The sequence below is a fragment of the Octodon degus genome, unplaced genomic scaffold, assembly GCF_000260255.1.
Source record: "Octodon degus isolate 3935 unplaced genomic scaffold, OctDeg1.0 scaffold00051, whole genome shotgun sequence".
In the NCBI taxonomy this organism is placed as follows: domain Eukaryota; kingdom Metazoa; phylum Chordata; class Mammalia; order Rodentia; family Octodontidae; genus Octodon; species Octodon degus.
In genome coordinates, this window is record NW_004524627.1 from 2,172,150 (window position 1) to 2,187,093 (window position 14,944).

General features: G+C 35.4%; 1 protein-coding gene across 3 annotated transcripts in view; it reads left to right on the top strand.

Annotated features, from left to right (window-relative positions):
* Tusc3 (tumor suppressor candidate 3) overlaps window positions 1-14,944 on the top strand; it is a 256,150-nt gene that overhangs the window by 139,742 nt on the left and 101,464 nt on the right. For all 3 annotated transcript variants that reach the window (XM_023717312.1, XM_004633050.2, XM_004633051.2), the window contains one exon: window positions 9,359-9,448. In XM_023717312.1, the coding sequence (XP_023573080.1) occupies window positions 9,359-9,448 (90 nt within the window). The remainder of the gene's footprint in view (window positions 1-9,358; window positions 9,449-14,944) is intronic.

Below are 14,944 nucleotides of genomic sequence, written 5' to 3' on the forward strand. Positions count from 1 at the left end.
ATTCTAAATCTAAGTGTCAGATATAAACACACTCCTGAAGAAAGCATAAGTGTGTACCTACATAGATAATGAGTAGGCAGAGATTTTTAAAAAGAGAATGTTAAGAACTAGTAACCATAATAGAAGAAGTAATTGGTAAACTAAACTATACTTAAATCAAGATCTCCTGTTTAGTAAAAGATGAAAGGAACACCACAGGTTGTAAAGATTATTTGCAGTGTGCAAATTTGACAAAGACTTTCGTCCAGAAATACAAAGAACTTTGAGAAACCAGTAACAAAAAAGCAGATCATCAAATACATTAGTAGACTTCCTGGCCATTTTACCAAAATTTCCAAATATCACTACCCATACAAAAAGGTAGTCAGCTTCATTAATCACTGGGGAAGAGCAAAGGAAAACAGTAGTATGATATTACACCACCTTTACCAGAAGAGCTGAAATAAGTACACCTGTGTACTTGCCTAATACCATTTGCTGAAGGTCTTTTCAATCTAAACTCCTATTTGGAGTGTAAATGTAATTTTGCCTCAGTAATGTGTCTTGTCATGAGTACATGTAAAGTATGCATGAGTATGCATTTACTTTGTAATGTAGCATTTTCAAAAGTGCCCTTGAGAGTTATGTTGGCAATGATTTGGACGAGGCACAAGGGTGCCTCCTGTCTTTCAGGCAGTCTCTATCTATTGAATTTAGAATTGGTTACAAGGGTTTACTTTGCCACTAACCCTTATAAATTATTTCCTTTTTGTTTGAACAAATAAATACTAAATAACAAATGAATGTACATTTAAATAGTAAGTTACAAAAATTAAAATTTCCAATTAATAAAAGTAAGGAAATGGTCACATTTCACTATGACAACTGAAAATGAATCTGTTATATTAAAAGTGATTTTTCTTTTCTTTTTTGTGGTACCAGGTATTGAACTTTGTGCTTGCTAGGCAGGCAGGTACTTATGCCATTGAGCTATGTCTCTGGCCCTAAAGAATGATTATGATATGCTATGTATACATACTGAATATAATTATTATGTGTCACAAACTTACATTAATAAAGTAGAAACCAAAACCCACCTTCTAAACTCAGAATAGTATTTGTACATCTGGGCTATTCTTACGCTTTTTAGGAGTTTGTCTTACAAAAAAGTGATACAACTTTGTGAATAATGAATAACTGTAAGTACATCCATCATTACTTTAAGTGACTTAGTAGAATATTTCATGTTTAAGCCTGATTTTATTTTACTAACCCAGATCCTATAGTGTTGAATAAATCGTATACTAAAATGAAACTTTAAAAGTTTAGATAACACACTATAAATTGTATTACTATGTAATTTTGTATAAGCTGAACATTTCCTCTTAAGTTCTTATAAATTTTCTTGTAAAATTTATCATGTATGTGTTTCTTTATTAATGTATTTAGTCATAAAATCTAACTCCAGACCAAGTAGCTACCATAATTTAAAAGTAATCATAAGGATAAACAGTGTTTTGAGATAGTAACTATAGCTGTTATAATAAATATATTTTATAGAATTATCTGTCTTACTCTCATTGACAGAATTACAAGTAGTACAAATACTATTATGATCCATAACCTACATTCATAGTTGAAGAAAATAACATTGTAGTTGTAAGATGTTGAAAGTGAAGATTTGTTTTAATCCCATAGAAATACATTGTAAACCCACTTACACCACCACAATTAATTCCTGAGTCTCCGGGGGGAGGGAGTTCTGGTCTACTGTTTGAACTCTCTCCTTTTATCTAAAGTGAGCACCTTCCATGGGTTTCTTAGATCTCACTCCTCCCTCACAGAATAACAGTGCTCTGTCAGTTTTCCCCTTTCAGGGCCACCTAACTTTTTTCTAACAATGGAATCATTCTCATTAGCAATACATACAGTTCCTTATTATTTAGAGAGAGGATAAAATTATTTTCCTTATTCATGTGAACCTCATTATAGCAAAATTCCTTGAAACAGTTGTCTCTGTTCTCTTCTTCTTTTGTTTGTAAGGTTTTAGTCCTGTTACTCCATTGAAAATACTGCACTAAGGGCACACATATTTTTTGGGGAATGAAATTCAGTTTTTAGTTCTGCACTATCATATTATTGAGCAACGATCATATTGGTGAAACTCATCTCTTCATTCTGAATCACTTTATTTGCCTTCCATTATGCTACGTTTCTCCTCCCCTCCCCTCTCCTCTCCCTCTCCCCTCCCCTCCCCTTCCCTCTCCTGTCCTCTCCCTCCCCCTCCCCTCCCCCTCCACTCCCCCTTCCCCAGATGTTGTCTTCCTTTCTGGTTTCTCATTCTTGATCTCTTTTGTTTGTTTCTGTATTGTATACTTCTTACCTAAGAGTGACCAGAGAGATGGTTCAGTTCTTTTCTGTTTCTTCTATTTCCTTGGTGATCTTGTCCAGTTTAAAGCACCTTTCCTGTTTTCTTGTTCCTTAAAGCATCATCATCATCTAGTATATCCAGTCAAACATTCATTGCAAAAGCATTGCTAATAAATTTTAAATTGATAAACAGGCAGTATCTTGCATTGTGAATAGTATGTGATGCTGAATGTCATATGATCACAACTGAGTCAATGATTCTTTTGTCTCTTGCTGCCTGACTGTGGGTGATCATCTCCCAACAGCAAGAGATTATGAATGGGAGAGCTTATCTACAGAGGAAAAGGAGAAAAGGGGAGAGAAATCCTTCACTTCACATGACATTAGGGAAAATTGAAAAATACAGGAAACAGTGCGAAATTGTATAGAAAATCACTACCCAGATTAGCCTGTAGCTTTGCAAGCTGAATCCCTTTATTGACAATGCAGTGTTACATTTTTGCAAAATCATCAGGTGGACTTAAGAGCAAATATTATTGGATAGGCTCCCTGTTAAAGTTACATGAAAAGAAAGATTCCATTGAGCCAGTTCACGGCAGTGATTCCATCAGTGTTAGTACAAGTCAGACTGTCCAGTGAAAATCCTCTGTTGAGTTTTCCTTCACCAGCCACAGATTTTCAAAGGTCAGTGTTGGTTAATTTGTTTTTCTATATACTTTGTGTTTTCTTTATTATTTTGAATTATATTATTATAATCTTTTTATAAATTTATGTATTTGGTACAGGGTCTCACTATGCATCTCAGACTTGTAGTGATGCTCCTGTTTTCAGCCTCCCCAGTGCTGAGATTCCAGGCATGTGCTACCATTCCGGTTTTGGTGGATGGCTCAGCAGGCCCAAGGCAAGGCCAGCACAGCATGTGGTACCCAGAATGGAACCAGGTCCTTGGGCTTGTCAGGCAGGCACTTAGACTGCTGAGCTATCTTCCTGGCTCCTATTATAATCATTTTATATGAATATTTTTTGCATCGTGGAATGAATCTTCTGAGTTTCAATGATTTATTAAGGGGAAATTTACTTCGATATGCAGATACTCTGGATTGCAAGCATGTTTCCAGAGCAAATTATGCTTGCAAGCCAAGATTTTACTGTAATTATAAGATTTGTTAGCTTCCCCAACAATGTAAATTGAAAATCCGTAAGGACAGTTTTTTCCTCATATTTTTGTTCATTACTCTATTGTTACTTTCTGACACAATTCTGGTCAGTATAATAGGCTTTTTTCAACATTCTTATGTTGAATGAATAAAATAAATGCTTTTCAGGATTTAAGGCTCATGTCACTTATTCAGGATTGTTGAAGATGAGACATCTTTGTTTTTTGTTATTTTATCCTGAGTAACCAGTAAAAGACCTGGATGCTCAGTACATAATTGTCAGATGAATAATTGTGAACAGTTTCATAGGGAGCTGTTCCTAGACTAGAGATTACCCGTGGACAGTGTAGGGGAGTTTATTGAGTTGAGATAGTATTAATAAAATTGAAGGACAAAATTAAAATTTTAAATACAAGCCTATCAAGAGCCTGTCCAGGATGCCTGACAATACCAAGCAGATATATCTGGCAGGCCTGATAATAAAATACTTCTTCCTTTGTGTAACTCCTTTGTTTACTGCCTTTGTATAACTGATGGCTTTGCAATGTAACTTAAACTGTAACAGAACATTTCTTCCTTTGTGTAACTTGTGCTTTGTATAACTGATGGCCCTGCAATGTAACCTAGGATGTTTAAACTTCCTTAGCAAACCATGATGTCACCCAAGCCCCCCAATCATAATGCAGCAAATTTGCATGTGTACCTCCTCACTTTTTCTCCCTATAAAAGGCTCAAGACCCTACCAGGTGGGGCTGTTTGGAAAAAATACCAGTTAAGCCCACTGGTGTAGTAAACTGCCTCCTAAACTTCCTAAGTGCCATTTCTTAGTGTGGTTGTCTGTTTTCTGTAACCAGATGACATAGGCATTACTACTATGGATGTAGAGGTGCTATAGTTTATACTAGATCACAGGACAAAAAGGAGTAAACAACAGCAGGTAAATAGCATGTCAATCATAAGTTAACACATCTCAATTAGAACCATCAATGAAAATGGACTCAATTCACCAATTAAGAGAAATAGACAGTGGATTAGGACACAAAATCCAACAATATGTTTTAATCAAGAAACACACTTAACTCAAAATGACATTCATAGCCTTAATGTTAAAGGATGGAAAACAATACTATATGACCTGTTTTTCCAAACAGGTGCTATAGTTTATACTGGATCCCCCTCAGAACCTTAAGCATTCATAGGTAGGGATCCTGAGAGGGAATTGGGTCATGGGGATGTTTTACTCAGCAGTGGATTATAGGGGAAAGAAACTCCCAGCCAGAAATATATGCAGGACAAGTTTGTGTTCTCTAAATTTGAGGAATGACTTTTAGGAACAATGGACATTAAGAGCCAAATATATTAAGGGAATAAAAGCTTCTGCCCGAGAAAAGGAAGGAAGGGGACCCGAAGGGGTTGCCAAGGAACCTGCTTTTTAAAGAGATTTTTATAGAACAAATCCATGAGGTGAGGCAAGTCCAAGGTAGAAAATGAGAACCCACAAGGTGGGTATGAGGCGGGACAGAACTATGGTTAACCAGTAAGATTACAAGCACAGTTGCACAGGTAAAATGGGTTAAATCGGGATTGAATGGGGAAGGGAGTCACACAGCAAAGTGCATGAATATGGAACAGGAGCTTTGCATGTAGGAAGTTGGGTCACTGACTCTTCCTGGCTTTTTAAAGCCTGTTTAGAATATCAGTCTCTGGTGTCCTTCCCTGGAGAGGTATGTGTGTGCATTTGTTTCATCTTTTGGGGTCTGGCCTACAGTTGCTGAGGGCCGAGCCCTGACTCACTGCCTGTAATATTTTTTATCTAATTTAGCTGCCTACAACAATGCTGGGAGGTGAAGCCTGGTGAGAGGTGGGTCACTAGGGGCATGGCCTGGAGTGGTGTATATCTCCTTCCGTCCTTTCTTGATTTCTACTCTCTGCTTTGTGCGTGCTGCCATGGCGTGTGCATTTCTCCCCTACCATGTCTCTCAGTCACACCACTCTTGCTTGGAATCAGCCAACCATGCACTAAAAGCTCTGCCAACTGTGAGCCAAAATAAACCATTCTTCCTTTAATTTAGGGGTGTTAGGTATTGTGTCCCAGCAAGGAGGGAAATAAGACAAGAGGAAGTAAAGAGAATGACCTGGCTAGACAGTTCAGTGCCATTTGATTACTTAAGGAGCATGGTTCTCTTTACGAGGAATACTGGAGCAGGTTGTAAAGGACTCAGCATAAAACTGAATAATGTTTATTAAGCTTACATGATGTACAAGGTACAGTTTCAGATGCACAACACAGACAACTTGCTTCAAAGCTGCAGAATTGAAAATGATTGAGTCATATTATATTCTAATATTACAGACAGAAAACTGAGTCTCAGATTAATAAACTTCCTAAAACTGCAAAATCCTGAAAATAAGTTTGAATCTCAGAATTATAATTTAAGAGCCCCGATTATCCACTAATACACTCTGTTCTGCAACTTGCTTTCGATATACCAGGTGCAGGTCCAAATATTGATGAAGATTTTATGGTAGATATGATGGTTTTGGAAATATTTCTATTAAGTTAGTATGCAAGTGAATACATCCCCAGAAGAGACTGTGCAGGAATTTTAAAGTTTATGACTTACTTTCTGTCATATTCGCATGCAGGCCTTTTGACTTTACATCTTAAACGTTTTTGCTTTATGTTTACTTCTCTCAATTCTTATTAGTATCATGAGATAAGTCATTGCATTCACTCGTATTTATTTATGCACAAATTTCTAAGCTGATTTCTCTAGCCTGGTTCTCAGTGTGACTAGCACTGTATTTCTAAAGCACAGTCTTGATGCTCACCTCAGCAGCACATACACCAAAATGCAATCTTGGCTTTGCATTTTTTTGTTGACTGTATTTGGAAGTAGGATTATCAGAAAGAGGACACAGGCCAGGAATGAGCAGATTGATAAAAGTAAGCTTGAAATAAATTTAAGGGCTTTCGTTTGTTAGTGGTAATATCCAAACAGATAAAACTTTAGAAGAGCAGGCTGCAACCTTTTTTGGTATGTGGGACCAGTTTTGTGGAAGACATCTTTTCCATAGACCAGGGTGATGCTTTGGGTATGATTCCAGTATTTCATTTGTTTGGCACTTTCTATTATGTTGTAATATATAAAGAAATAATTACACATTCACCATAATGCAGAAGCAGTGAGAGGCCGAGCTTATTTCTCTGTAGTTAGGCAGGTCTCATCTGAGGAATAGTGTAAGACAGTGAAACCTAAGCCTGTTGCATGTGTCCCATCTACTTCATAATCTTTGTTTGGATTTCTGTCCCTGCAGAAAATCTTGCCTCACAAAGATAAAGTGCTGGTAAAGAAAGGAGGATTTTTAATGCTTTGGAGGCAATCTCAGGGTATTCTGCCTTGACTTAATAGAGAATGTCTGGAGATTTGAAGTTGCAGACATATTTTTAAATGGGATCTCAAGCAATTGATCCTCTTTTAGCATGAGCAAAGTTGATTTACCTGATAATAACAGTTGATATATTGTGTCAACTTGAGAATTGCCTGGGCAAGAGGAGGGCATGACATAGTGTGAGTGCTACACCTACTTGGAGGGGCAGGTAGCCTGCTTACATCATAAGGGAGGATAAGAGGCTTGGTCTTTCTCCTCTTTGCCATCCTGCCCTGTAGTCAGCTGATAGGTAATAAAAGCTCTACAAACTGTGAGCTAAAAAAAACCTTCTGTTCCTTAATGTTGGTGTTGGGTATTTTGTCCCAGCAATGAGAGAGAAAAAGTAACCAAGACACTGATTATTCACAGGCGGGTTGAAGATGCATTCACTTCCCCTTATGGGAGTCTTTTGTGGTTGGGAGGGAAAGCTTAACTTATGACAGCTGAGCGTGGTGAGCATGCACTGACTGAGAAGACCCTGGGTTCGTCTCTTTCAGAATCTCTGCTAATGTTTTAAACATGTCAAAAATGCCAATTCTGTATAATTCCACTTCATTTTTTAAATTTCTTTAATCGCCAATTTGAACACACTTGCCATTCTCCTTTGACATAACTGAGTTTATTGAGCAAGTTAAATATGTCATATATGTAAGCAGCTTTTGAGACATTGTGTCTTGCCAGTGGTGAATATTTTTCTTAAAGAGAGAGATTTTAAGAGTGGCTCTTGTAACTCAGATTGTGGCTGGAACCCATCTGTGTGCAAGAGAATACTTGTATATTCTGCCTCTATCCCATAATGAACAGACATGAGTTAAGGGCATACACTTTAATATAATTGATAATTTTAATTGTGTCTTGAAAAACTTGTTAAATTCAGGTAACGTTTCCTCACTGACCAGCGTTTCTGTGTGGATGGCATAGTGTCTAGACTTAGGTTTAGAAGCAACCTTAAGTAATGAAACTAGATTTCCATCCACTCTTTGGGAGCCATTCCATTCATGTATATACTGACAATTTCAGTTTTTCTAATGTCTAATCATTCATAGACTTGAGCTGTTCTGCACCTGTGGTGTTGGTTGGCAAGAAAAGCTCATACAGTTTATCCTTGTGCCTATCCTTCTGAAAAATAGAGTACCTTCTATGAGCCACTCCCTGGGGAGCTTGCACTCCTATAAGAATCTAATGTTGAAAGTTGCTCGACAGGAGGCACAGTTGGAGCAGTAATGTGAGCTGTGGGGAGCACCTGTAAATACAGGTGATCATTTGCTAGCTTGCTAGTAGTTCCTCTCTGAGCTGCTGGCCTTCCTGGTCAGGTCAGTGGCTTGGGGCGAACTGCTCTAGTATTGTAGGCTATGTGTTAAAGATAAAAAGATCTTTTCTTTTATTGTAGATGTGTTTGTTCCCTAGATAGGTCTTTTCCTGTAATCTTTAAAAATACTCTGCTTGAACACTGTATCATAATTATAGTATAATTAACTTACTGTACTTTCTAATTTCACTGAAACAGTAGTATGAATTAAGTATACAATTTATTTTTCTATGCAACTTAAAAAATTTACATGATTGTTAATGTGGTAAATTGGTATCTTTTAAATATAAAATCTTGACTTTCAGTGTCTCAACCTAGCCTAAATCTGTATGAGTCAAATCTGGTTTCTAAGATGTTAAGAAAATGGGGAAAGGATTTAGATAACATTTTTTATGATAAAAGAAAATTTCATAATCAGATGAAGGAATAACAGTAGTTGTAACACTGTATTGTGACTTGAAAGGTGTTACTCAGAGTACAAGACATAAACTAAAAGGATTCATGGTCTTGCTGTAGGACCTACCTGACACCCTTCCAAGAGACAGGGTGAAGGAACCATAGGAGACAGGCTTGGAGAGGGTGAGAACTGAACAGGAATCTCCTGAACTGCGCTGGGCGCTGTGAGCCCAGACTAGGAAGATTATGGGTCCCGTTTCTAGCTAACAACTCTAAACCTGTGTCTCATTACCATTTTTCTGTTGAAACACTATTGAAACTTCAGAGCAGTTGTGCAGTAGAACCCAAATTTATTCTCTGGGTTTAAATATTCTCCATAATTTGCCCCACCCTACTTTTCCTTTTTTGTATCCTCATTTGTCATTTAAAAATTATTAAATATAAGGGATTGAGAAAGGTATAGGACCATGGACAGTGCTGCATGTTTTTCTAAACAAAAAGAATACATTTAAGTCTAAATTCATGAATTAAGTTCATGAATTTGAAAGTATATAGTTTAAACAAAACATACTTGTGATTGAGTTGTGTGTTCTCATTCCTACACTGTCTTCCAGCCTGCCTTTAAAATGCCTTATATTTTCGGAACTGTTTTGAGCATAGTTTTGTGTGTGTGTTGTCTGGCTTATATATTGAAACATTGTGTCCTATTTCTCAGTGTATTGTCTTTGCTATGACATCTGGCCAGATGTGGAATCATATCCGTGGACCTCCATATGCTCACAAGAACCCACACAATGGACAAGTGGTAAGTATATTTTCTGACGATGTTCTGAGCTTTAATCTTTCTTGATAGGAAACAAATTATGTTTAGCATTTAGTGCAAAAGGATTCTATTCATATATCAAAATACACAATCTGTATCTCTCATTTACTGCACCTTCTTGTACATGCACACAAAGTAAGGATTGCTTTAGTGTTTTTTTTTTAAAAACCATTCAGTATGCCTACCACATTCAATACATTCCTGCATAATTGTTTTCAACTTTATAAACTGCTATGGTAACAGTATGCAGTGGCATAAGAGAAAAAACAGGAACAGCTTGTAGGCAGTAACCCATTTATGGTAAATTTAACTTACTTCAAAGAGGTTAATTAAAATATCATTAACAACCGTAACAGTCATTGCAGTAGAGTGTTAGGAATCCTTTGCCACAAAATTAGAAGCGGAATGAACGTGTTATTATCTTAGTAGCAGAGTTCATAATTGTGATTGCTCCCAAATTCCTGTAGCTTAGTTCGCTGCCAATTCTTTTTGGTGGGTAGGAAATACTGTGTTAACGCAGTATACCCCAGTGTGCAGTTTAAGACTTAGTATTAAGTTGGTGAAGATTAAAAACAGTTTGATAGTGTGCCTCCCCCCCCACACACATTTTTTCTACTTGTTTCTTTTGGGAGAGAGAGAGGTTTTGAGAGGGTACCGCAATGATAAACTTTTATGGATTGATCTACATTCTTAAAACTGTTTTAACATGTCACTGTGATCTTCTTATCACTTTGCTCCCCCTAACTGGAGTGAGCCTCAGTGAAATTTGTACCAATAACAGTATATACCATCTGTTGATTACTTACAGGCACTAGATGTATACAGTATTTATAGTCCACTAGATGAATATTTCTAAAGCATACATTGATTATAGTATGAATAGTGATATGTGTGAAGTCATTTATGTTGGAAATTCTTTATGGTCCTCCTTTCATGGCCATTCTGATTTTCCTTTTGAGCCTGTTATCTCTGCTACTTTGCAGAGAAAATCAATGTTATCATTTTTTTTGTACTGTTTATTATTCCTAAGTACAGTTTATTTTTCTGCTTCCATTCCTGGGATACTGTCTACCTTTATCAACTTATAGTCATCTTTCAGATCTCATCTAACCTATTGTCCTTCTGAGATACATTACTTTTTATATTCTCTATCCTTTTTTTAAATATTTGTGAACCTAGAGTTAATCAATTTAGATGTATAAGCTTTTTTAGTATATATTTAATCTTTATTCTGTAACTTATTAGTTAAATTCTTAAATATATAGTTTCTCATAACCTGTTTAAGCACATTCATGCTGGCTCGTACTACTGGTGGTACAAGTGCATCTAATCACCTTTCTCATCTTTTTTACTGGTAACATTAACAAAAACTCACTTAATGGGACAACCATGCATGGACCACTGGTGATTCAAGCCACATAGAAGGGGACATGAATTTCGGCCTTGTTGTGAGTTGTACAACTTGCATGCAGCTGGTCCTCAATAACGATTTTATTAAATAATTAATAGACTTTTATCAGGAGGTCTTTGTTTCTTAAGTTGGGTTATCTTAGCTCTCCATCAAAGTATTTTTCTTACTCATCACAATAGTAATAGGATTAATGTGTCACTGTTAACTCAGCATGAATTGGTTAGTAATCTTAATGTGATAGGGGCATTAGATTTTTTAATTTTTGTTTTTAATAGTAAATATTTTCAGTAAAGAACATTTTATTGTTTAAGATTAGGTTAGAGAGAAGTTGTGTGTGTGTGTGTGTGTGTGTGTGTGTGTGTGTTTAACTGATTTAGAACTTACTTGATCTTGTCTGTATATTTATATTTACATTTTTCAGGAAGACATTGGTATAGCTCTTGGGAAAAGATAATATAAAGATACAAAAGAAACTAATAATGGAATATTCTGTGCATTGAAGGAAGAAAAGTCTTCATTTGTGTATCGAATCCTCAAGTTTATTTATGTTAGCACCTTAATTAAAAATTTTTAGAAGTTGAGATTCTAGCAGAATTGAGTAGAACAGTAGTTACTAGAGGCTAGGGAGGCAAGATGGAGAGATTGAGGAGAGATTTGTGAGTGAGTGCAAAATTACAGTGAAATTGGAGGACTAAGTTCTGGTATTCACCTTCTCCTGGGAGACAACAGTTAACAATATTGTATTGTACACTCCAACATATCAAAAAGTGGATTTTAAATATTCTCACCACAAATAAGTGAAAAGTGTTTAAGGTGATATGTATGCTAAATATGCTAACTTGATCATAATATAATTTATCACTATCTTATTAATGCATCTTTTATGTGTTAAAAATAACAAAATTTTAGAATTGAGGAAATTGACATTTAAGCCTATAAGCAGAAATATTTAAAAGTTTAATTTTATTCAAAGCTCACATTTTGTAACAATATAATCTTATATTTGAGCAAATTACTATACTAGCTGTTAAGAATAGACTAAATTTTTTAACTGTAACACTGTGGAAGTTGGTGATAGAACACTGCGTATTAGAGTAATATAGTGGTGCCTCTGTTTAAGGATACTTTTGTTTGAAAACATTTTGAATTGCAAACAAGCATTTGGCACAGTTTTATTTTTCTTTGCAAACTGCATTTGGTGAAAACACAAATGATCTTTCCAACACAAACACTAATGTGACCATCTTTTCTACACTCATAGCATAAATTAAGTCAGTCAACCAAGGGACCATTATATAGCTCTTCTCTTGTTTTGTACTTCCATGTACTTCAGGAAAATGTCCCACATTTTTATATGCATAAAGACAGCATACAGTGAAAAAGAAAACTGTGGTTTAAGTTTTGTTTTAATGAATTGATTTGCATAGTAATGTGTTTTCTTACTGTGGGAACAAAAATTAACTTTGCTTTGTAAAATTAAATGGATACTGCTAAAGAATTTTTACTTAAATCACTGCATTAGAATGAGAGTAAATGTGTTTTCTTTATGATAGATGTATCTAAATTTCCAAGTATAATTTAAACATGTACATGAGACAGTTATTTTTTATATTTATAATATAATTTAATAACTGTCTTAATTCTATTTAGTCCTGCTACAACAAAGTTCCAGAGACTAGGTGATTTATAAAGAAAATAACTTTATTTTCTCACAGCTTTGGAGAGGGGTAACTCAATTAAGGTGCTAACATTTTTGCTGATCATCTCATGTTAGAAGACGGAAGGGCAGGAGAGACAGAAGGCTGAAATTGTATTTTTATATGAGCCATTAATAAGGGCAGAATTCTCATGGACTAACCACTTTTTAAAGGTCTCAGCTTTTCTTTTCTTTTTTTTTTTTTTTTTCCTTTTCTTTTTTTGTGGAGCCAGGGATTGAACTCAGACCCTTGCGCTTGCCGGGGGAGTGCTTATTCTACTGAGCCATCTCCCCGGCCCCAAGGTCTCAGCTTTTAATACTGTTTTAATTTCAGTTATGTTTTAACATGAGTCAGATAATAGACATTCAATCATAATACCATCATATTTAAATTCTCAAGCTTCTTTATAAGAAACTATTGTATATAAATAGCAGTTAAATAAATTATAATTTTTACAGTATTGTTCAATTTTAATTTTTTTGAGTTTTGCTTGATGACTTGTGTGAATATATATCAACTTAATTTTGATTTATGTTGGCTGAGTTGAGAAATTTATGTTAAAGTCATTGGTGAATTGTACATTTTAATGTTTATGGAACAGGAACTAGCTTTGTAAATGCTTTACATTTTCACTGTTTTCCATGTCAAAATATTTTCCCCCTTTTTCTCTGGTTATAGCTTCTAAATTAAATCAATTAGTGATGTTATATAGAGTCATACTTTTTGTTTATGCATTTGACTACATGTTTTATATGTCATAGGAGTTTCTTTATTTGCAGTAAGCACATATAATGTGAAATCTTTCTGCTTACCAAATTTTTACACAAATTTTTATAGTGTGGTTAACAATAGGAAAGATATTTTGCAGCATACCTTGAAGACTTACTCATCTTATGTAGTTGAATTTTTTCCTCATGAACTAATAATCTCTTCCATTCCCCTCCTCTCGTCCTTTAGTCACTACTGTTGTAGTCTCTACTTCTCAGTTTGACAGTGTTGGATAACTCTTGTAGGTGAAATTATGCAGAATTTGTCCTTCTACATAGCTTATTTTGTTTAGCAAAATGCCCTCAAGGTTCATGAATGTCAATGCATGTGGTAACATTTCTTTCTTTTGTAATGGCTAAGTAATATTGCATTAGGTGTATTCACCACTTTTTCTCTCCTTTTTCTTATCAGTGGGTATTTTGGTGTTTTGTACTTCTTGGCTCTTGGACACATTGCTTTAGTGAACATGAGTGCAAGTAACTTCTGAATTTCTAATATGCATACTTGGATGAATACCTAGAAGTGAAATTGTGCATCATATTGTACTTCTATTTTAAATTTTTTGATGAACTTCCTTTTTGTTTATCATAGTACTTGTGCCATCTTGGACATGAGTTTCCTTTTCTTTATATCCATGTCAATTTTTTTTTAATATATAATGATTATCCTAGGAGGTAATAGATGATATCTTGGTGAATTTTGATTTGCATTTCCTTGTTTTTATGCTTTGGATCAAGAGCATACCTCAAAAGACCAATTTATTCATGTTGGAGATTTATGAAGTGATTAATCTGTTGATCAGTTTGGAGCTCACTGTGCTGTTACGAGATGGGATCCCATTGAAGGAAGTCAGTCACTGAGAGTGTGTCTTTGAAGAGTAGCTACTGTCTCCAGCCCTGACCTCTTCTTATCTCTTTGTCTGTCCCCTCTCTGTCTACTTCCTGGCTGCCATGAGGTTTGGAGCTTTCTCTTGCCACCCCTTTTCTGCCTTGGAAGAGGCCTATCATAGAATGAGGCCTCTCAAAACTATGAGCCAAAATGACCCTTTTAAGTTGGATATGTCATGATTTTGTTTGACAGCAACAAAAAGGTGACTCATTTACCAGGTGATTCATGATGTTGAAAATCTTTTTATATATCCTTTGACCATTGAAGTCCTTCTGTGGAAAAGCGTTTACCCAACTCTTCTATCCATTTAAAATATGATGTTGCATATGTATTTTGATTATATGCCATTATCAGATATATTGTTTGCAAATATATTCTCTTATTCTGTAGGTCACCCTTTGTCCTTGTTGATTATTTTCTTTTCCGTGCATAAATTTTACATTTAATATAATCCTACTTACGCTTTTGTCATCATATACAGAAAATCATTGTCAAGTCTTATCTGTGTTAGATGTCAGAAGAATGGTTCCTTTTCAGCCAAGTGGATAATAAATTAGGATGGGACAGTAGGGGCTTATTAAGTATCTTATTTGTTTTTAATCTAGCTGATAGGTACATATGTGCATTGTTAATAAAAATTTGTCTAACTCTAAATGTAAAAATATGAAGGTATGGGATTTCCAGTGATCATTGCTAGTATACAACTATTGTTTA